The following is a 23,792-nucleotide window of genomic DNA, read 5'->3' on the forward strand; positions in this document are numbered from 1 at the left end:
CAGGTTGAGCTGTTGTTCAGCATCTTAGCTGTGGAGGGCAGTGTCACTGGCCCTCATATGTGGGATCCGAACCGGGGCCCTCTGGCGTCTCAAGCCAGTTCTTAACTCGTGCCACTCGGCCGGCCCAGTATCTATTCTTAATAAGGTCTAAAGTTAATTATAGTAAGTCTGTCTTCTTCCCAGAGAATACAATGTTTTACTTGAATTCTGATTTCTGTCTCTGACTTACATGTTGTGATTGTCCAGTGTTTTTAGTTCCACTTGGGTTATTGTTTAACTGATTCAGTGTTTGTTTGGGTTAATTTCTTTGCTTACCATTCCTTCTTGCACCTCATGCCTGCCTTTAATGATTAGTTTGTCTGCTGAATAGTTCTTTCAGTGAGGGTCTGTTAATCAACATTTAGGTTTTTATTTTCCTTTTATATGTTCTCGTCTAGGTGCAGATTGAATTTTGGTTGGGACTTTGTTTCCCAGATTTTCATTCCATATCTTTTATCAACTCTTGAAAATTCTTACCTCGTAGCTCTTCAAATATTACCTGTCCCCATACTGTCTGTTCCTTCCTTTTGGACCTCTTTTAATTTCCCTGTTAACCTCGCTTTCACCTTTCAGGCTTCAGTGCCACTGCTCTTGGTATTTTCCCAACCACTACACTCCTTATTTGCATCTATTTGCTATTTTCCTTTCCACTTCCAGCAGTTCTATTGGGGAATTTTAAAAAGTCATCTGCTCTTCCTCGATAGTATCTTGTTATTGTCTCCTGTTTTTGATTCCTTTTATGACTTTAAATATTGGAGTGTACTTAATTTGTGGTCTCTAGCCTGTCTTACTTGGATTCTTAGGATTCTTATTGGTATAAACCCCCTTTATTCAGTCATAGTAAAATGCTGGTCCTTATGTATATGTTTTGTAATTTGGAATTGTAAGCTCAGGTTCAGCAGGACTTTATCTGTGGGACTCAGTAGGGACTCTTGCTTTCCAGAGTAGTTTTGTTTACCTCTAGTAGGCTTCCCAGGGATAGTATCACTTTTAGGATAGGTTCTCAGTGAGATACCAGAGCACACAGGCAGTGTAAATTTGAACTCTGAACTTAAGTGAAGGCAGGCCCAAGATTATAAATTCCCATGGCATACAATCCTCCCTTCCTCCCTATAGGCTGTGTTATCTCCCAATGTGAATGAGGTGAGTTTTTTTCACTAGTCTACTTCTTTCCCTGTAGCTCTGACTAATCCTAGAGTTGTTTACTGCTTTGTTACCAAGAGCTTTCCATGCCTTATCTCATAACAGTACTGGAGAGAGAGATGGTAGGCATTATTATCCCCATTTTACAACTAAGGAAAACTGAGGCTGTTTCCTTAATGATTTATAGAAAAGTAAATGACTTTCCTGAGATTATAGCCTGCCACGAGAAACGAGGCCTTCTTCTATGTCCTTTTGCCATGTGCACTGGTGGCATTCTTCATTAGGGTGAAACTAGACATCAGCTCATTATCAGCCATGAAGAACCAGTGGTATCCTGCAGGTCTGTTCAAATGCATTCATTCAACAAATGTGAGCACCTGCTATGTTTTAGGCACAAGAATTACACGTGGGAGCTCTTTTTACAGCTGGGAGCTGAAGTGCAGATGTTACATTTGCTGCCTGACATGTTTCTTGCTTTCCTTCTGTAGACTGATAATGGTCCCCAGCTGCCAGAGAAGGTTGTGGATGCAAAGAGAAAGGTAACCATCTCTCATGCCCTTGAGGGGAACTGGATACCTCTAGGAGCCCACACTGGCTGGCAGTAGACATGGCTGAGTTTACAAACTACAAGGATGCTGCCTCCAGCCGCCTCCTGCGGTTTAAGCTACAGAGTCTAAGCCGCCGCCTTGATGAGTTGGAGGAAGCCACAAAAAACCTCCAGAAAGCAGAGGATGAGCTCCTGGAGCTCCAGGACAAGGTGATTCAGGCGGAAGGCAGCAACTCGAGTATGCTGGCCGAGATCGAAGTGCTGCGCCAGCGCGTGCTGAGGATTGAAGGCAAAGATGAGGAGATCAAGAGGGCAGAGGATCTGTGCCAGCTGATGAAGGAGAAGCTGGAAGAGGAGGAAAGCCTCACCCGGGAGCTGAAGTCGGAGATTGAGCGGCTCCAGAAACGCATGGCCGAACTGGAGAAACTGGAGGAGGCCTTCAGCCGGAGTAAGAATGACTGTACCCAGCTCTGTCTGAGCCTGAATGAGGAGAGAAACCTGACCAAGAAAATCTCCTCGGAGCTGGAAATGCTCAGGGTCAAAGTGAAAGAACTGGAGTCTTCTGAGGACCGCCTAGATAAAACTGAGCAGAATTTAGTGTCCGAGCTGGAAAAGCTGAAATCCTTAACTCTGAGCTTTGTAAGTGAGAGAAAATACTTGAATGAAAAGGAGAAAGAAAATGAGAAACTGATAAAAGAGCTCACTCAGAAACTGGAGCAGAACAAAAAACTGAACCGAGATTATACAAGGAACGCTTCTAATCTCCTGGAAAGGAATGACCTACGGATCGAGGATGGGATCTCATCCACACTACCATCCAAAGAGGCGAGGAGGAAGGGCACTCTGGACTATCTCAAGCAGGTAGAGAATGAAACAAGAAACAAGTCCGAAAATGAAAAGAACCGAAACCAGGAAGACAATAAAGTCAAAGACCTTAACCAGGAGATTGAGAAACTGAAGACACAGATCAGACATTTTGAATCTTTGGAAGAAGAGCTTAAGAAAATGAGGGCCAAAAATAATGACCTTCAGGATAATTACCTAAGTGAACAAAATAAAAACAAACTCTTAGCCAGCCAGCTGGAGGAGATCAAGCTACAAATCAAGAAGCAGAAAGAGCTGGAGAATGGGGAGGTGGAAGGGGAAGACGCTCTCCTGTCCAGCAAAGGCAGGCACGAGAGGACTAAGTTTCGAGGCCATGGGAGTGAGGCGTCTGTGTCCAAGCACACGTCCCGGGAACTGTCCCCTCAACATAAGCGGGAGAGGCACCGAAACAGGGAGTTTGCTCTCAACAATGAAAACTATTCCCTGAGCAACAGGCAGGGTTCCTCTCCCAGTTTCACCAACAGGAGGGGAGCCAAAGCTCCCAACACAGGGGCAGGTACCGACGGTGGGACTCAGGAGACGAGGAGAACTGAAGATCGATTTGCGCCTGGCTCCTCTCAGAGCGAAGGGAAGAAGTGCCGGGAGCAGCCGTCCGTGCTCAGCCGCTACCCGCCAGCTGCTCAGGAGCACAGTAAGGTGTGGAAGGGCACTCCCAAGCCAGGTGCTGAGAGCGGGCTGAGGGGAAGAGTAGAGAAGACGACGCGAACATTTAGCGATAGCACCCATGGACCTGTCCCCAGTGACACACTGGGTAGAGCTGACAGGGCTTCTGACACCTCCGCTGAGGCCCTCTTTGGCAAGAGGGGGCAGGGGCCCAGCAACGGGAGTCAAGTGACTCAGGCCGCAGACGCTGGCAGTTCTAAGCCCATTGGAGCTCTGGCCTCATCTCGAAGACCCTCCTCAGAAGGGCTCTCTAAGGGCAAAAAGGCTGCCAGCGGCTTGGAGGCTGACACCAGTTCCCCAGATGCCAAGGCTCCACTTTTGTCAAAGTATCCTTATAGCTCCAGAAGCCAGGAGAACATCCTGCAGGGCTTTTCAACCCCCAGTAAAGAAGGAGTCGATCCACCCATAGCAGTCGTGACGGAGGACAGCAGCCAGCACGAGGCCCTGAGGTGCCGAGTCACCAAACCCGGTGGCAGAGAGAAGCTAGACTCAGATGACGACATGGACGCGGCATCTCTTGTGACTGCCAAGTTGGTAAACACAACCATCACCCCGGAGCCAGAGCCCAAACAACAGCCCAACCCTAGAGAAAAAGCCACATCTCGAGGGGGGCTCCGAACCTGCCTGTTTGAGGATGATAAAGATGTTGGGACGGAAAATGAATCGGTGAAAGCTGTCAGAGCCTCCACCAATGCCGCGGAGTTCCCAGAGGCCCATGGTGCTGGGGCAAAAAGCCAGCGGCCCTTCAGCCCCAGAGAGGCCTTGCGGTCTAGAGCTGTCATCAAACCTGTCATCATTGATAAGGATGTGAAAAAAATCATGGGAGGGTCTGGAACCGAGGCCACACCGGAGAAACAGAAATCGACCTCCAAACCGGGGCCAAACAAAGTGACGAGCAGCATTACTATCTACCCCTCTGACAGCAGCAACCCGAGAGCCGCCCCAGGCGAGGCCCCGCGGGAGCGGCACACGTCTACCAGCAACATCCAGGTTGGGCCACCAGAGCTCACATCGGTTAGCAACCATGTCAGCTCCCCCTTTGAGCTCTCCATTCACAAACATGACATCACCCTGCAGTTCCCAGAAGCTGAGAGGATGGGAGATGGGCCCCTGAAGAACAGGCCTGAAACAGTGGTCTCCCGGAGCAGCATTATAATCAAGCCATCGGATCTTGTGGAGAGGAATAACCACGCATCCCCCGCGGAGCTAATCAGGTGGAAAAGCCACAGCGCCCCTTCAGAGGGGAGCTCTGCAGACGCCAGGCATGTTACTGTGCGGAACGCCTGGAAGAGTAGACGAGACCTGAACTCTTTAGAAGACGCCCCAACTCGAATAGGTAAAAATGTGGAGTCCACCAACGCCTACACCCAGAGGTCTTCCACAGACTACTCAGACCTTGAGCAGCCCAGGTTGCACCTTTCTGAGCAGGGCACTCGAAGGGTAGGCAATTCAGGGGATGCCCCCGAGCTCTCCTCCCGAAGGACCCAAAGTAGCCTCACCGTGTCGGAGGTGCTCACTCGTCGGCATCGGGTAGGAGACGCTGCCCCGGCTGCAGCCTGGAACCACTCGGCAGACACGGTAAGGCCCACTTCTTCCCCTCACTCGCCCCTTCCGCTGCCCATCTCTCCTTTCTCCTTTGCCCCCTCTGTCCTGGCCTGTGTGACTCAAGATTATGGAGACTGGGGGCACGGGAAACACGGGGTAGCTCAGAGAAGTGTGGAAAGCAAGGTAAGAGTTTGCCCTTAAAGAAGAATTAAAGTATCTTGAAGAGGGCATTTGGCAGACAGCAGCCTGCATTTCCAAAATCCTTTCCCTAGTTTGTCTCCTCCATTTGTCTTCCTATGTGAAGGCCACACAAAAAGGACGCAGGGCCTCCATTCTCTTGGTTGGCTAGAGCAGCCGAAGCAGCTCCCCTGCTGGCTCCACGGAGCAGCAGCTAGAAGCACATGCAGCCGCTGTAGCTGCTGGGAGCTCTGGGTGAAAGGAGGAAGCCTGGTGTCCTTTCGTGGAGCCAATATGGGAGCCGAGATGGGAGCCGGGATGTGAGCTCTTGGCTGCCTCAGTTCAGACCGCAGCTCTCCCTCTGCTGATGTGCATTTGCATGGGAAGACCAAAGCAAAACATGAAAAAGGCAGAAGGCAGACGTCTGGTACGAGAGCAGTGGAGGGAAAGGTGGGTCTTTAGCCCCCTGAAGCTTTGGATAGCTGAGAGGATGAGGTGCAGTAATGGGATATGAAAGGGAAGGCAGAGGAGCTTCTTGGTGGTTAGTAGGAAAAGAGCTGTCCCGCTTGTTTCTGCAACTTCCTGCCTCCCATCAAGGAAGTGCCGCCCGCGCCCGCGCCTCCCGCCCCAGGACGCATGCAGCCTGCATGTGTATAACTCGGACTGCTGGCTCCTACTTAGGGGGACCACTCCTGTGCCCCCACACCTGGCCCAGCACTCTACAGGGACCCTGTTCAGTTGCGTGCCTCCCAGTCTCCCTAGGAGCTCCCAGCAGCTTGTAGTTTGTAGCCTACTCTGGTTTCCAAGGAACTTTTCTGTGGGCCTGTCCTCAGGTGAGAGCCTATCTTCGCAGTTATGCTGTGGTCTGTGCTCTAGCTCCCCTGCCAAGCTGGAGAGGACCGGTGGGGTAGGTGGGGAGGGAGTCTTCGTGACTCACTATATTGCCCTCCCCAGTTCACCTTTGTCATTTATTGGCACAGGAGGAAGGCGATGACTGCACACTCAGTGTCTACAGGCGACCGCACAACGCCCTGGAACGGTCGGACCTGCCTGTGAAGCAGGGGCTGTCAGAGGCGGGGCGAGGACGGGGCGAGGAGCGCTTACGGCCTAGCAGGCCCTGCGCCGAGGAAAACTGAGCCAGCGGGGCGAGGTCTCCTGTCTCCTCGGCTCTTCCACCTTCCCGCCCTGAGGGATCCACGGCCACTGAACCAGGCCCGACAGCAGGCCGTGGCTGGGAGACTGGCAGCGCCGGGCTGTGGCTCAGGTCATTTTTGCCAGGTGGCCAGAGGGGACCAGAAATGACAAGCTGGACAGAATCACCCAGGCCCAGCCTTCCCTGATTGATGCATGAGCCCTCTCTCCTTGTCCCTGTCCCCCAGGTAGGATGGGCCACCGGCCCCCAAATGATATAGAAACCCCTCATATCCCCGCCACACAACAGCAGCCCCTTCCGTGTGGTTAGCGTTCTGAATTCTTCGTCTCTTTTCCACTTCCAGTCCACTCCTTGTCTGCCATCCGGGCCTAAGTACCTACCCTACAACTTAGCAGCCATTAGCGCCATCTGGGGTCTTCCATTCCTTTTCCCTTTAGTTCTCAGACTTTCACAGGAGGTCTGTGCTGCCTCTGAGGGATTATGGGACTATCCATTAGGCTGAAGCTTCTCCTACCTGGCCCCCTTGCTGACCGGTTCTCTGGGTACTCACCTATTGGAATGACACCATCCCCCCAACCCCAGCTCTCCGCTCTCCCCCAAAGGCACCTGGCAGCGCACAAGCCTCATGCGTCTCCTTCCTGGGCACCAATAATGCTGCTGGCCATGCCTGCTCCTCTCGTGGCTGGAGACTTCAGGCTGACTTCCTTCCCACCTTCAGACACGCCCAGACTAGCCTGGGCCTGACCCACAGCGCACTCTGCCTTCTAGGAAGCGCCCAGCAAGGGGGGGAGTGGACAGCAGAAGTGATGTCCCTTTAGTCAACTCCACAAAGCAATAGCTCCACAAAAGGCATGGACTTTGTTCCTCCTCCTTCACTCCCACGGAGGAGGTATCGCACTTTACCAAGCGGATCATTCGGACAGGAGTGGGTCCATGATTTCTGCAAACCACCTGTCATGACGACTTCATGGGAGGAAAGGTAACACACGCCCATCAGGGGCCCAGGTTTATACAATTCAAAATGCAGCAAACTTTTCAGGAAGCCACATAAGTAAAAACTGTTAGTTATCATATACGATTCACATGGGGAAGTTAAAAAGAACCATATGTTCTCGACACTGCTTTTTCTGTAGTGTTTTCTTAGTTCAAAGAAGGGATCCCCTTTCAAAGGTGACCTTTCTGAAGCAGACACTGTTCCTTCATAGTGAAAGACAGCATCAGACTAGGAGTCAGGAAAGCTGCATTTTCTTCATGGCTCTGTACCTTCTGTATGACTCTGGGCAAATTAGTGTCCTCTTGGGGCCTCAGTTTCCCTATCTGTAAAATGAGTTAATTGAAATGATTTCTGAGGGTCCGCAATCTGGCATTCTAAGATTTTCCCTCCCACTGCCTTTGATTGCTTTCCTGGGCCCTCATTCTTTAGTTTCCTCACGTTTTAATGTCATGAGGTTGAGCTCAGAGACACTCCCTTGGCCTCGTTTTTCCAGCCTGCAAAATGAAGGGGTTAGATTAGCTGGTCTGCGCGGCCCTTTCTGGCACCAACCTTGCCCAATGCCACAAAGTATCTCCTGGCGCCCAGGCCAGATACTTACCGTAACACAAGTTGGTGTCTCCTGTTCCTGTGCTGAGTCGTCTTCGCTGCCTCCACTCAGCGTGGGAACCAGCGCCCGTCCTGCCCTTGTCTGCATCAGACTTGGCAATCCTGGAGGCTCTGGGAGCACCTACCTTACCTTCAGGGACAGGAACGTTTTGCTTGTATTTCCATTTTCTGGAGTTTTGCCAATCTAAGGGCATTGTCATGGACTTGCCTTTCCTTCACATTGCTGCCTCAGATGTTCAACTTCAGATGCTGTTCTCAAAATCTCATCCTGCTGCTTCTGGGTCACTAGCCAGAAACTAGTTTGCTCAAGACTGCAACCTCTCGCTTCCAGACTCCCTGCCATTGTTCACTGGTTGGCAAACCTGAGAGTTGAAAGGAAGCTGAGCTCTGGTGGTCAACTGAGGGCATGGGAAACTGTCTGTGGCTCGTCTCTGCTGGTGGAAACAGAAGGGTGCCAAGCCATGCCTACAAAGATCTCGCCAATATTTTCTCGTCTTTGGGCTTTGGAGCCCTGGATTCTGGTGCTGTAGCTCCTGGTGCCAAAGTCTGGATCTTCCCACATCTCAGCAGCACCAACATCTGCCACTACCCCAAACGCTCTATGGAAGAGGGACAGCTGTGGTGTCCTCTTGCTGGGGCTATCTTAAAATCTGAGTGCAATAGGGTGTGACTGTAACAATTACTTCAGGATAAATATTTTGTTTTCATCTGCACACTTTCTAGAACCGCTGTAAAATAGATATAAAAAATGTCATCAGTATTGCAGAAAACATTTGTAATAGCCAGTGAAGGCTGGAGGCTCAGCTCCCTTGGGCTTCTAATGGCTTGCAAGGCTGGCTCTCAAATTCCCAAGTTGGAAGGCACGTTTCTGAAAAGCAATAGGTGTGACCATCTGGACCTAGGCCTCACCATCGGGGTCCTGGAGGAAACTTCCAGATAAAGGGGAGACCTGGTAGTTGAAAAGTTGTCTAATCAAGCCAAATATTCCATCCCAGCCAATAAACCCACTTTTGTGACAAGCCTCTTCTGCAGCTTGGCTCTAACTCTCAATCTTACTGGCAGGTGTGTGGTTGTGGGAAGGTTCCTAGTGGGAGTGGGGAGCCTGGTACTCCACAGTTGGTTGAAGTAGAGCTGGCTAAATGCCAGAAGCTGGTCGCTTGCCACTCTGATACTAAAAACCACCAGAGAAAGCTGCAGGGATGGGGGGGCAAAAAGAAGCGATGGCTGTTTTTGCTCTTGAGTGGCAATGAAAGTTATAGTGTGGGTTAAAGGGATTCGCAGTGGGGCTGGCCGAGGACTCCGGCCTTGGCTTCAGGCAAGCTTGCACAGAAATCCCTCATGGGTGTGGGAGGGTCTGTATTGATCTTGGGGTTGTCATCCTGGGGTAGTTGTAGTTCTTTACATTTAGTGGGTCAGTGCCAAGTGCTACCACTTCCCAGTGAAGGAATAAGGACCCAGCCTCCAGTCCCCAGCTGCCTTTATTGGTGTGGGGTTTTGTTGTTGTTCACGACTGCTTTGGAAGAGCTGCTTTTTAGGGATTATCTTTTAAATACCCCGAGTGGGGAACAGGGTTCGTCTCAAAGCCTCACAACCAAGATCATAGGAAAGGGGCCCTATTTTCCTGCTGCTTCACAGCTCAGAACATGTACTGAATGGAATGTATTTTTAAGAGAATAAAGTCTATTTTTTTGTATTTTAAAGATTGGGAGGGCTAGGGAAGTAGCCCTCAAATAAACTGTACTGCATTTTAGGCCCCTTGGTTAAGGGGCGTCAGTATCTGTCGGTCAGCACACCTACTTGCTTAGGCGAGTGCTCGGGTCTCACCCCTGCCCCTCCGAGTCTCGGGGCAGCAGCTTCTCCTACATTCCTGCTCCACGCATGGGACCAAGGAGGCCGGACCCTGTCGATGGAAACAGGGCAGAGCCAGGAGCAGTGACTCAGGGCTCCGTGGGTGCATGTGTATAGTGGAAGCTGCCTGTCTGCATGTATCCTCTGGCTCAAATGCTGTCTGTTGGCTCTGCAGCACAGTATGTAACCAATAAAGCTCCCTCGTTTCCATGTGCTCCGCGTGTCAGTCAGTGATGTCATTTTTATTGATGTCAACTCTGCGTACAACTTTCCTTTTCCATGCATTGGTGCAGGTAGTATATTTCACTGTAAGGACTGGAAACAGCTGAGGCTTAGAAGAGGACACGCCTTGAACCCATCACTGAACTGGAGTTAGTCATGTAGCAGCTATTTCATTGCTAGATTTTCTTTTCAGGCTTATCCTCACATGAAACAATCTGTCTCGAGGTACCTATGCCATCTATTTTAAAGCAAAAACTTTTAAAAGAACTTACCACTGGATCAGACACCTTAAGCCCCGAGGTAATGTTAATGGCAGAGTTAGGCTCCACAGTCCACACGCTTCACTGCACGCTGCTGACCTTCACGTCAGTTACACCACGTGCCCAGATCCTGGTGTGCATGTTCCCCATTGCTGTCACTCATTCCAAGACTAGGGGAAAAGCCCTCTCCATCTTCATCTTCCAGCCAGACCACCAACATAATGTCCTTTAAATCTTACTGAGAATGAAACCTCATTTAGGGAAGAACTGACTTAAGCACACGTAAACTCCGATTTCCAGAAGCAGATTATAATACATGTGTTTATAATAACAGTCTGTTAAGAGCCCTTGGGAAGGAACAGGTGTACTATAACCTACAAGTTTTTACCTTACATGGCAAAAGGGACTGCAGATGTGATGAAGGATTTTTGAGGTGGGGGAGGTGACCTGGCTGGGCCTTAAGTGAAGTCACAAGTACCCTTGTAAAAGAGAGACCGAGGAAGGTACTACTAAAGGTGCTACTAGAACCCGAGAAGGTGATGAGGGAAGCAGATTGGCATAATGTGCTTTTTTTAAGGTGGAGGAAGGGACCACAAACCAAGGATACAGTCAGCCACTAGAAGCTGAAAAGGGCGAGGAACTGGACTGTGCCCTCAGAGCCTGCTCTGGCCATTGTTACAGCAGCAACAGGAAATGAATACACCAGCGAAGTTACCCAAAGCCTTGATCTGCTAAGGGTGCACTTGCCCAAACTTTTATACTAATACCGTGGACAGAAGTGGAAAGTTAGCATAGCCATTGAGGGAATGTGGAGAATAAAGCCAGATGGTCTTCCAGAGAGAGGCCTACCCAAACACTGTGTCGTCTCATCTTATCTTGAAAATTCATTCCAAGTTCCCCAGTAGTCATATGCTTGACCTACAGCTTCTCGCCTTTGGCACACTCACCCCACAGTTCCAGTGGCGCAGTCTGGCCCCACAGACCAGGAAGCCCATCACTTCTATAGAACCCCTCAATCCTATCTTCTCACCTGACCAAACCATTTTTCTCCTTTATATAAACATCTTCCTTAGGCAAACACATATAACTCTAACCCTAATGGGAAACAAACAAAGGACTAATTTTATATGAAGTTTTATTCTCAAAATATAAAAAAAAACTACCACACACCGAGACTGGGATGATCTCCCACAGCACTTCCTTGCCCGTCTTTACGAAGAACACAGACTTCCAACTAAAGGACATGTGCCTCCCTAGCTGTCAGTCACTCGAAGGAGGCGACCTCCCTGGCCACCTGCCGATCAGGAGCTCCAGCAGCTGACCAGGAGCCCAGACACAGGGCCAGTTCCTCAGGAACCTAGTATTGCTAGAAGAACTTGGCTTACGCAGCAAAAGACACGTACGTGGGCCTCTTCCCTTAGAACGCATGTGGCTCAGATGCTTGGGGACTGCTGTGCAGGGACACCTGGTGTGGCCTGGCGAGGCAGTGTGTACATGGCTCCCAGGAACTGGTCTGCAATCCTTCCTGCTTCTCGAAGCCCACTCAGCAGAGCACCATGGACCGTGGCTGGGTAGTTACGGATTGTATGTTCTCCAGCAAAGAAGAGTCGTGGAATTGGCTAGTTTGGGGAAAAAATTAGGAGGAAATCAGCAGGTTGCAAAACATATCTTTACTCTTGTGTTTGAAAATACCCCTAATCAGGCATTTTCCCAGAACTGACAGAAGTAGAAAGGGGACAATAAAACTCAGGCCAGCCTTAGTTCTGGAGTGATGGATGCTTAGCTGCATCTTTTCTTTTTCATCAGTTTAACTCGGGGTGGGAGGAGGGGGGTACCCAGTTCTAAAGCTTCCTTTGCCTCATGCAGTATCTACTGAGGGTTCCAGACTACTCTGAACCATAGAGGACATAGCATTTGTTCTTAGGAAGGCTTTCGCCCCTCAGCTCAGAGCAGGCCTTGCCACAGGGTCCTGAGAACACTTACTCCTCTGGAGCAGGGTCTGGCATCTAGAGAAGGACCCAAGGTTATTTCTCAGGGCCATGCCCTTGGGGCCCCTAGTGATTGGGACCCTACAACAATCCTAGGAGCCATAACAAAATGGGAGTAGCATTAAAAACGGTTTTGGTTTGGGCCGGCCGAGAGGCTTAGTTGGTTAAGAGCATGCACTCTGAGCAACAGGGCCACTGGTTCGATTCCCACATGGGCCAGGGAGCTGTTCCTGAGCTGAGCTGAAAGCACATGCTCCTAACAAGGTTGCCTGTTCAACTCCTACATGGGATGGTGGGCTATGCCCACCCGCAACTAAGATTGAACATGGCACCTTGAGCTGAGCTGCCGATGGGCAGCCGGATGGCAACTGGACTTGGAGCTGAGCTAGCTGCGCCCTCCATAACTAAGACTGAAGGACAACAACTTGGCTGTTCCCCTCCCCCAATCTCCCAACACTGTTCCCCTTCCCCAATTCCCCAATAAAATCTTAAAAAAAAAAAAAAAGGTTTTTTGTTTTATAGGGCCAAAAATCTGAATAAAGAACAAGTTATTAACTGGTTTCTACTCTGGATGCTTCCATTCTGAACACAGACTGCCTAGATTTACAAAGCCAAAATGTGAGAAATCTGACAAATGATACTGCTACTTCCTTCTGCTTTGGATTATCTAAAAGGGTCCAAGGACAGAATGACTAAAATCTAAAAAATTCAGTGGCATCATTTTTACCCTGAGATTCTGGGATACTGGCCTTTTCCCAAACAAGCACAGGTACAGCTTGCCAGTTTCTCACCTGTGGGGCACCTGGAATTGAGGGGCCGGGAGTGATCGGCTGAGCCATTAAATCATAGTCATTTCCAGATGATCCTGCGGCTACGTAGGAATAGGAGCCACGGGCCCAGGGATCAGCACGCCAGCGAGACACCACAGTTTCCTTGGGCTACAGAAACAATCATGAGCAGGAGTTATTACTGGACACCAAGGGCAAAGCAGTCATGTCTGAAAGGTGAAAAAGCTGTGGTGAGTGGGGATATGAGGGAGAAAGAGGCAACAGACATGAGAGTCAGCCATTGATGAAGGCTGCTGCTTTAACACAACGCCAAATGCCTCCTTGACTATGAATCCAGAGGTCTTTCCAGGACTCGACCTAATTCTCTCTTACAAACTCACATGAAGCATTAATATGTCTCCTCTCACAAGAACCATAAGGGTCCAAATGTGTTTCAATGGGCCTAAAGAACAGAAAAAAGCCCCACGAGATTCTTCTAAGGCTTCCCTCAGGGAGGTTGGGCCACTCTCTGAAAGGCAGGGGGTGCTAGGTAGGATTATACAGGCAAAGACAACAGACAAAACAAACCGACAAAATGCAGCAAATAGCCTTCTCAATGCCCCAGCCCATGTACCAGGGGCTTTTCCGAATCCCACTTAAGGCGTGAACTTCAAACAGCCTCCAGGTAAACCCTGCATGCACTGCTCAATTGTGGCTGAAACTCCTGTGCTGTTGAATCTGAACCCAGGTCCCCGCCTGTCTGCTTACCTGGGGCACTGCGCTGCTACCAAAAATCCCTTTGAGAATGGCCAGGCATCGGCCAACAATCACATCGTCACTTATGTTTTCCATGATGCCAGCGGCTTCTCCCGCTACAAGTGCCAATAGTATTGGAGCTAGGGAAACAGAAAGGACAGTGCTAGGGTTTTCCTACAGACTTTTCTCGAGAACCTTCTTAATGGGCCGCACGTTATTCTGATGACCAGTAGATAAGGGAGCTGGCAAACTACAGTGAGCGACGTGTGACTCATGCCCACCAGTGCTTATGACTTTGCAGAATACGGAAGTCCTGAAGACACAACTTCAGACCTTGTTAACAAAACTAACAAGCATCCCTATATTTAGGCAAAGAATTCTTAGCCCTGCCTACCATAGTCAGCTGCAGGACAAGGGCTATCCTTTTAGCTCTTCCCAGGCCCCTCCAGGCCCATACATTTGGTGAATATTTATGCAGCAGGCTTATGTGATAGGCACAGTGCTAGGTGCTGGGGATATAAAAACTATAAACTAGACTATATACTCCATAGATCAACAGGTAACCACAGACACATAATTATGAACTGTGACAGAAGCTAGGAAGAAAACCACAGGATACAGAGAGAAGAATACAGGGACTTAATGATTGGAGGCAGCGGAGGTAGTGTGTCTGGAAGTCCTCGGTGAAAGAGTGACATTTAGGTCACTGGACAGCTGGGGAGAGTGCCGTGTTGGGAAGAAGAGAAAAGCACCCCCCAGCCCAGGCGACAGTACATGCAGAGGCCCCGCAGCAGAAAACAGCACGGTGCGTCCCAGGATTATAGGAGAGCAGACATGTGTGCCGCGAGCCCAGGGAGTGGGGACAGGTGGTGTGTGTGTGTGGGGGGGCGGGGGCAACGAGGAAGCTGAAGAAGTAGAGAGGGCCACATTATGTGGGCCTCATAGTGATCACAAGGGAAAGCACCGAAAGACAAGCAGGGATAGCAGTTAGAGGAGAGCGGCTTGCACTGGGAGGTGGGCGGCGGAAAAGAAGAGGTCTGAGCGCGACAGGCTGGCACTGACGGGCCCCAATGCCTGGACGGGGAAAGGGAAGCGGCGCTCAGCTGCTGCCAGAGAGCAGTGTGCTCAGGGAATGAAGTGCCTCTGCTGCGCTGTCTGTGGCCCTGGCCGTGGGCAGGGTGTTTTCGCATCAGGCGGTGAGGAGTGATGGAAAGAGCTGGGGTGGGGGTCCCACTGGCTAACGGATGTGTCTGCACGTCAAGGCCATGCCTCTGGACACTGCTGCACAGCACAATGTCTTACATTCTTTTCCTGGAACAAGGCAGGGTCTAAATATACTTGTTTTTAAAGCTCTGTATAGGATTAGGAGCAATCCAATCACAGAAGAAAGTACAGTAGGAGGTAGGAGTTTGATAAGTACATCCTAAGGGAAATGATCAAAGGTTCAGGGGCGAGTCAGGTACAAGTCTGAGAATGAGGAATACCCTCCCTGGGCTTGGCCCAGGTACAAGTCTGAGAATGAGGAATAGCCTCCCTGGGCTTGGCCCTCCTGGCTGGTTGATTCCTCCTTATGTTTTCTTCAGCAGCGTCCTGGGCTCTCACCCTCCTTACTGCCCTGTTCTGAGACTGCCTACCTCCTCCCTGGGTCCCCCCGCCCCCAAGTTAGCTGTGAGCTCCGTGAAGGCAGGCTTTCCCCCCGTCAATATCCCCAGCACCTATAAGGGATTTCAGGAATTGTCTGTTAATGAAAAATCAAGACATATATTTGAGAAAAACCAGAATATTCCTAATTCTCTACTCCTATAAGGATATGAAAAGATTACAGCTAGAAAGCAGTTACCTTTGTAGAGGTTCCAGAAGAGGAAGAGCTCACCCCTGCTGGCGGTTGTACTGCCAACGTGCCCGAACAGATTGACACTTGGATCCCAGAACACCCGGTCAAAACACAACACCACCTAATGTAAAAGAGGCAGCACATGAGCTGATGACGGCTCGGAGAACATGGCTGTAAGCATGGCTGTGCCTCAACAGGAAGTACTTCTTCCTCAGACCTTAGTCAACTTTCTTCTAATCTACTCTCAATATAAGCCTAGAAATCCCTATTATAAATGTATTACTTAGGATGAGATTTCGAGCTCTCCTTTTATCGGCATGGGTTTGTGAAGTGACCCAAAGATGAAGCTCTCAGGGATACTTTATACATCACTAGGCAATGAAGTGAATGAATGGTCAGGCCTCACCCTGATGTCCGAGTTGAGAGCAGAGCAAATGTATAAAAGTGCAAAGCCCTGTTCCCCGAATGGAGGGCGGTCAGACAGATTTGCGCGGCGGGTGCAGAGGTGCCGAGGGCAGTTACCTTGTTGAGGTTGCCAAAGCCCATCCTCTGGACTGCAGATGTTTTCCACTCAGGAAGAGGCGGCACAAACTGAACAGCTGGTGGCTGCTGCTTCAACACCCCCAAGGGGAGGGTACAGAGAACTGCATCGCACTTATAAATAAAGGTCTGGCTCGTGGAGCGGGTGTTCACAGCTATCACTTCACATCCTAAAAGGGTTCAAGGGAAAAGACTAGCTGGTGACAAGGATGGCACTGATAAGGGTAGGGAGCATGGTGCACAACACAATCCATACGCTATCCCAGCTCATTCTTCATGCACATCTATGAAGTCGGCCTATCATTTTTATAGAAGAAAACTGAGGCAGCGGTAAAGTAACTTGTCAAGGTCACACAGGTAAATAAGTGCCAGGATTCAAACCCTAACGGTCAACTTCAGAGCCCTCGATCTTCACCACTGCACTATCCTACCTGCCTGGTACACTGATCTTCTGGACTAATAAAAAGACCTGATTATTTACCAATGTGAAGTAAATTTAGACCAAAATTCAGAGTAAAGAGTCTGTCCCAGCAGAACCAATACCTCCCCCACTGTGGGGAGGGGCTCGCTCGCTAAGGACCCAGAGGAGGAGGACCCCAGTGATGCTCCGCTTGCCAGAACGTGAATGCGCTCACAGGTGACCACAGGAAGGCACTGAAAATAGTGAATGCTATTTTTCACTTGTGCTGGAGTTTTTTCTTCAGTAAATGCCTGTTTATATAATTTCAAAAGTATATATAAATAGCATGAGAACTCAGGACATGCCCATTTTCTGGGGCCACAGAACCAGGGAAAATGACACAAAAGCTATTCTCACTGTTCACCTGTCTGCAAATAGCTATTTCAAGGCTGCAGACCTTCTCAACACCATCAGCTAGACGCTGCCTCCTAAATGGAAAACTGTTTCAGTGGTTATAGAAAACATATTCATGGTGATCTCTGCAACTCTAGAAAAGGGCCACAGAGGGCAAGACTGGTGGCTGAATCTCCCCGTGTGATGAGGTACCTCACCGAAGGGGGGGGGGGGGAGACTAGTTACCATAAGGAGCTCAAGACTATTAATTCCAAAGGTGGGTGGACAACGGGGTCTCTGCACCCCACATTCAATGTACCTGTAACCATCAGGGCTCTGAGCCCACTGCCACAGGCATCACAGGAATTCCATCTCTGAGTGAACTTACTAGCAGCACTGTCCCCAGAACCGGAGCAGCCTGAGTCGTTAGCCCACAAGAACACAAAAGCCAGAATGGATCCAAAGACCAAAAGGGAGATGGTGAAATATAGGGGTGGGTCCCACTGGAGCCCAGGGGCCAAAATCCTGGTATTTAAGAATATACTTATCAAAATTGGATCCAAATTCACTGGCTGTTATAATACCAGACTAGCTCATGTGCAAACTGGAAACTAAAACTTGCCTTAATTTTCTGATTTATACAATGATGGGATTAGAACCTCCAAAGGCTCTACGGGCTCAATCCTTTTGTAAACACGTTTTTTTTTTTTTTTTAATTTTGGAGTCATAGTCTATAAGACATTCTATCAGGAAATGTTAACTAGTATTTTTTCTATAGTCAAACTCAACAGTACTGTGTTTCAGAGTAAGAGATGTCTCTCACCAGTAAAGAGTGACGTACCTGAGGCCGTGTAGCGAACCTGCCGAACTGCTGTATTTAATTTAATGTCCAGGCCTTCTGCTAAAGCCACAGGTACACACGAGTAGCCATTCCTCACTGTCAGGTGGCTGCCAGTAAACTCAAAATCATCATCCTGAAGAGGAGAGAAAAGGGCATATTTTCATATTTTCTTAATCAACTTATGTCATTTATACTGAGTTCTATAAAATAATACTAAAAATGCCACCTTATGGAAACTGTAAATGCTAAGGCAGAAGTTAAAGAATTATCACTAGTATTCAGCTACAGATGCCCCAGGACACTGAAGGGAAAAGGAAAAACTGCCAGGATGTCCACAATGGCTATCGTTGGGCAGTGAGATTAGGGCTGTCTCTTTTTTCCCTAGATGGAGCTTTTATCACCAAACCCGGACTATTCATGGGGGTGGGAGAGGGAAGGACGCTGATTCGGTAATTCAGGAGACTGGATATCATAACAGTTTGGCTTTTGAATGCATTATAGAGTGGGTAGAACATCAGATTCACCATTCTAGTTACATTTTCTTTCACTTAAGAGCAAAATCAGTTTTTATTCCTTAAACTTAAAGGTTTTAAAGTCGAGGAAGATTTCCAAAACTAAAGTCAAAGTAGACGAAGGCCCCAGATAATCCATATAGTAAGAAAAAGTCAAGATTTGGCCCGGAAAAATTCCTCAAATAATCTTATTTCTTTGAATTTACTGAAAAATTTTCTATATAAAGGAACTTTTGAAGGCTAGCTGTATTTCTAATTTCACTGGGGAAATTCCTGGGGAAAACATATCACAATTCTTAGGAATTAGATAAAAACCCTGGGCAGGCAGCAAAACTCTCACCACTTAGTGACTGGACTCATCAGCTGCCCATTTGGATCAGTTCCAATCACCACATTCAAAATTCAATATGATTACAAATGGATACATATTGAAACTTCAAACTATAAAGCAGTGACTAGAAAAGTCTAATTTAGCATTTACATGAAAAACCATAAAGAAACTGAATTCTGTACGATTTTTATCACTAACAAGTCCAATCCGCCCTGTAATTCAAATACTAAAGGACATCAAGGTATAATCTAAAGATTAAGAAGTCGAAATCTTACTAGAAAAATGTATAATTAAAACGAAAATATGTAAGTGAAAATATAATATTTATCTCTGTAGTCTTAAGCCTGGCCAAAGGCTCAGATTTAGAGATTAGTCCATTCAATATCTAAGACGCCTTGTGACTTCTCACCAGCTGAAGAGTAAATCACACTTCAACTACTTAAGAATAATGTAACAAAAGACGTATAAGACCTGTACACTGAGAGCTATAGATATTGCTGAGATATATTAAAGAAAACCTAAATAAATAGATATGTCACGTTTGAGGATTAGAAGACACTATTAAGATGACAATCGCCCTAAATTGATCTATACATTCAATGCAATCCCAATCAAAATCCACGGAAGTATTTTTTGTAGAAATTGGAAAGCTGATTCTAAATTTTTTTATGGAAATACAGAAGACCAAAGGCAGCCAAAACAATTTAAAAAAACAACAAAGTAGGAGAACTTACTACACTACCTGATTTCAAGACATACTATAAAGCAACAGTAATTAAGACAGTGTGATAGTGGAATATGGACAGACAGATAAATGAACAAAAAAAGTAACCACAAATAGACTGACATATGGTCAGCTAATGATCAACAAAGGTGCCAAGACAAATGAAGAAAAGGGATGGTGCTAGAATAATTAAACAACCATATGGAAAAATATGAACCCTACCCTCACTCTCACTATACACAAAAATTAACTCAAAACAGATCATAGACCTAACATAAGAGCTAAGTCCATAAAACTTCAGGAAGAAAACTGGAGAAAATATTTGCAACCTTGGGTTAGGCAAAAAATTTTCAGGATACAAAAAGCACAAAGCCCACAAGAGTTAACAAAATAGGATTTCATAAAATTAAGAAGTTTTGCTCTTTGAAAAATACCACTTAGAAAATGAAAAGGCAAGCTGCAGGCTGGTAGAAAATATTTGCAAAACATAAAAGCTGACAGAGAAATTGTATCCAGAATTTAAAGAACAAAATAAACTCACAATTCAACAAGAGGACAGACAACCAGATTTTTTAAATGGACAAAAGACCTGAAGAAACTTTTCATCAAAGAATTGACATATGAATGGTCAATAAGTACATGAAAAGATGGTTCATACCACGTCATCAGGAAAATGCCAATTAAAACCACACGGAAATGCTACTATACACCCATTAGAATGGCTACAGGTTTAAAAACTGGCCGGACCACGTATTAGCGAGGATGTGGAACAACTGGAACTTCCATACACTGCTGGTGGAATGCCATTTGGAAAACAGTTTGGCAGTTTCTTATAAAGCTTTATAAAAATCTTCCTATAAGACCCAGCAATTTCACTCCTAGGTCTTTATCCAAGAGACATGACATGAATGTTCATACCAGCTTCAATCATTTATAGCTAAAAAATGTAAACCCAAATGTCCATCAGTACACGAGGGAATGGACAATCTGTGGTGTATTCATACAACGGAACATTACTAAACAATAAAAAGGAACAAACTATTGATATATATACAACGATGAATCTCAAAAACTTCTGCTAAGTCTAAAGAAGTTGCACACAAAAGGCTACATAGTGCATGAACATCTACTGTATGTCTCAATTTATATGTAATTCTAGGAAAAGCAAAATTGTAGTGACAGAAAGCAAACCAATGGTTGTCTAGGGCCAGGAGCAGGAGAGCTGGGGAATGACTGCAGAGGGGCAAGTCAGCACTTTTAAGGATGGTGAAAATGTTCTGTATCTTGACTGTGGTAATGGTTCATGACCATATAAGTTTAGCAACACCAAACGGTTCACTTAAAATAGGTGACTTTTACTACATGCAAATTTTCTCTCTTAAGAAAGCTGTTTAAGGGGCGGCCGGTTAGCTCAGGTGGTTGGAGGTGGGCTCATGGCACCAGGGTTGCCAGTTCCATTCCCACATGGGCCAAGGAGCTGCGCTCTCCACAACTGGATTGAATACAACTACTTGACTTGGAGCTGATGGGTCCTGGAAGGCCACACTGTTTCCCAATAAAATTTCTTAAAAAAAAAAAAAAAAAAAAAGCTGTTTAAAAACACACATACAAATTAAGCTTCTCTTAAGGGCCCTCTCAAAGATACGTGCAACAAATAAATGATAAAGGAGTTTTACCTGATCCCAATGTTTAAGGGAGAGCGTAGAAAGAGGTGTGGCATTAGCAAATTCAAGGTTTGCAAAATGCCAATCAAGTATTTGTCTGTCTCTTGACGAGAGATATACATCACTGCAAAATGAAAACAAAGGAGCACAAGGTTTTTTAAAGGACTTTGCTATTATTCTCAATGGGCTGGTGGGGATGGTTGTGGTAACTTCATGGGGCTCTAAACCTGGGACTGTGCCTTATGTGAAGAAATTCTAAGTCAAAAAGTAGAACCTCAGTTGTCTTATTAACCCCTTTATTCCTGATGCCTAGAGCAGTGCCAAGTTCACTACATAAAGCAAATTACAGTCAGGCCTCATTTGTCTTGAGAAAAAAAAAAAAGACTTCTTCATACTGTTATGTTGCATTATAAAAGCATATTCATTGTAGGGCCGGCTGAGTGGCTCAGTTGGTTAAGAGCGCGCTCAAAAGTTTGAGCTCTGAGCAACAGCGGTTCAAGTCCCGGCCCGAGCTGAGCAGCCGCTGAGCAGATAGCAGGACGGCTCAGCTTTAAAAAAAAAACAAAAAAAAACATATTCATTGTAAAAATTTGTTTTACATTTTGAGTAAAGCATGGACTTCTTAGCAAGAATGGGTAGCATCCCTGACTATAGAACAGAGTAGACAGATATATGTGGAGGCCAGACGCAACAGGGAACACAGTATCAGCATATAAATATTCACTGTTAAAAGTCCAATGGAAATTAAGTGTAACACTTTCCTGGTCTCCAGAATTATGGAAATTTAAAGCAATACCACCTTCTATTCTACTTAGAGAAGACAATTTTCATTTACATTTTTATTCACATGTCAGATTTTATGGAGAAAGGCTATTTTCAAAAACAATATATATAAGTATCTAGGACACTTTTGCACATTAAAATATAAGAATAGGAGAGATTTTAGGAACCTGACAAGCACAGGTGACCGTTGAACAACACAGGGTAAGGGTGCTGACCACCCCCACCTCCATGCAAATAGCCAGTATACTCGTAACTTTTGACTCCCTCAAATTTAACTACTAATAGCCTACTATTGACTGGAAGCCTCACAGAAACATGACTAGTCGATTAACATGTATTCTGTATGTTATGTGTTATATATACTTTATTCTTACAATAAAGCTGGAGAAAATTATAAGAGAAAATACATATATTTTATACAGTCATGACGTATTTTTTTCTTAATTTTTTCGGTATTTCTAGGCTACATGGTTATCTGCAAGTATCTTCAACCTGTCATAAATCTACAAAAATTTTTCCAATATATTTACCGAAAAAAATCCACCTATGCAATTCAAATCTGTTTGTTGTTCAAGGGTAAATTGTACAGCCATGCACAGCCATGTTCCATTCATTAAACAATTTAAAATCCATTCACTGAACACAAATAAAAGTGCATGGTGCTTTACAATTTTCCCTCGAAATCTAACAGAAAGAACAGTAAAAGCTATCCCTCTGAAAATTTGTGTGATTTTCTTACCTTGGGGGATTGGCTTCCAATTCTTGAAGTTTTTCTTCTAGCTTTCCTTGTGTTTCAGCTAATTCATCGTATTCCTGATAAGATTAAGAGAACCAGGTTGATCTGAATATGTCAGAGACCCACCCAGTTATTTATGCCACCAAGTGGAAGGCCTGGAACACATCCCTGTCCAGGTCACATCTACAAGTGTCTTAGCTTAAGGCTGGCTCAGGACTCAGGGATGGTTATTCTTGGAGACAAGTTACAATGCCTGGAATTAAGACTGGGGGTGGGGGCGTGAAAAAGAATAGCAACTACCACTTACTGTGCATTTACCAGGTCCCTAGCATGGGATGATCACTGTAGATCCTACGAATGAGGTATATTAACACCAGATGAGGTGATGAAGGAGCCCAAGGTCACATGGTTAGGAAATACTAAGTTATGGTTTTCAACCAGGCAGTTTGACTCCAAATGACTCTGGAGTCCATGTTTGTTATCATTATTCTAAATTGTCAGGGATAAACTATGGCAGAGGGTTAAAATGAGATGTAAGTAAGCTAAAGGATGAGACTGTGAAAACAAGGTAGGAATTCTGCAGAAAAAGCAATCTCAAACCAAACTAACCCCTTAAGTCCCCATAGCATCTTGTACCAAACCCTCTTCTTCCCACTACGGGCACCTGTGATTGACTAGTGGCTCTCTCTCTTGCAAAACTTCTCAGATCTACACTCTCTTAGGATGCCATGTAAAACCATCTAAGCATGTAAGTACACCACACCTTGCACAGCGCAGTCAAGTCCCTGTGTTTACTTTTCACTAAGAACTCAGCAGTGATATCTCGGGGTGGCTTGACTTCAGATGCTTCTTTGTATTGCTGATGGAGTTCTTTAATTTTCTCTTTCAAATTTACCATCTAAGAGGGAAAAATACCAATTTACCATTCCAGATAGTAATGTAATTCATCTCCAAATCACATGCTTTGGCTCCTCCCCTAAACTGCTATCATGCCAAAACAGGGTTACAATGCAAGGGGCCTTGGAGTTCTTAAATACCTCTTCTACATCATGACATTTTAGAACAGGAGAAAAGTCCTATATGGCTCAACATAGAAGTATTACTATCAAATAAATAAGACTGGCTGTCTTCCAAAAGAAACGGGAGGACTAGGAGTGTCCCATTAATTAAACACACACACAAATTTAATTTCCAGAATAAACTACCACCAATTTAACTTAAACTTGTTGTTTTGTAAAACAAATCATCATGATTTGTTTTTTTAAATAGATAAAAGGTGAAATCATCACGCAAAGCACCTTAAGGAACCGTTCTTTTTTTTTTTTTTTAAAGATTTTACTGGGGAATTGGGAGAGGGGAACAGCGTTGGGGAATCGGGGTAGGGAAACAGACAAGTTGCTGTCCTTTTGTTCTTCAGTCTAGTTGTGGAGGACGTTGCTTC

At 46.4% G+C, this 23,792-nt stretch overlaps 2 protein-coding genes across 5 annotated transcripts in view; one reads left to right on the forward strand and one right to left on the reverse strand.

Moving 5' to 3' along the window:
• The window catches only part of LUZP1 (leucine zipper protein 1), an 83,364-nt gene extending 73,549 nt beyond the window's left edge, over positions 1-9,815 (forward strand). For all 4 annotated transcript variants that reach the window (XM_019631420.1, XM_019631421.1, XM_019631419.1 and 1 more), the window contains 2 exons: positions 1,671-4,855; positions 5,980-9,815. In XM_019631420.1, the coding sequence (XP_019486965.1) occupies positions 1,790-4,855; positions 5,980-6,135 (3,222 nt within the window). In that variant the 5' untranslated portion in view covers positions 1,671-1,789 and the 3' untranslated portion in view covers positions 6,136-9,815. The remainder of the gene's footprint in view (positions 1-1,670; positions 4,856-5,979) is intronic.
• Positions 9,816-11,200: 1,385 nt separating this feature from the next.
• The window catches only part of KDM1A (lysine demethylase 1A), a 72,388-nt gene continuing 59,796 nt past the window's right edge, over positions 11,201-23,792 (reverse strand). The window contains exons 12-20 of the mRNA XM_019631418.1: positions 23,115-23,249; positions 22,355-22,428; positions 20,845-20,956; positions 17,602-17,734; positions 15,950-16,137; positions 15,434-15,548; positions 13,606-13,733; positions 12,862-13,008; positions 11,201-11,701 (exon numbers count right to left, since the gene is read on the reverse strand). Of these exons, the coding sequence (XP_019486963.1) occupies positions 11,516-11,701; positions 12,862-13,008; positions 13,606-13,733; positions 15,434-15,548; positions 15,950-16,137; positions 17,602-17,734; positions 20,845-20,956; positions 22,355-22,428; positions 23,115-23,249 (1,218 nt within the window). The 3' untranslated portion in view covers positions 11,201-11,515. The remainder of the gene's footprint in view (positions 11,702-12,861; positions 13,009-13,605; positions 13,734-15,433; positions 15,549-15,949; positions 16,138-17,601; positions 17,735-20,844; positions 20,957-22,354; positions 22,429-23,114; positions 23,250-23,792) is intronic.

Source organism: Hipposideros armiger, unplaced genomic scaffold (assembly GCF_001890085.2).
Source record: "Hipposideros armiger isolate ML-2016 unplaced genomic scaffold, ASM189008v1 scaffold_999, whole genome shotgun sequence".
Lineage (NCBI taxonomy): Eukaryota > Metazoa > Chordata > Mammalia > Chiroptera > Hipposideridae > Hipposideros > Hipposideros armiger.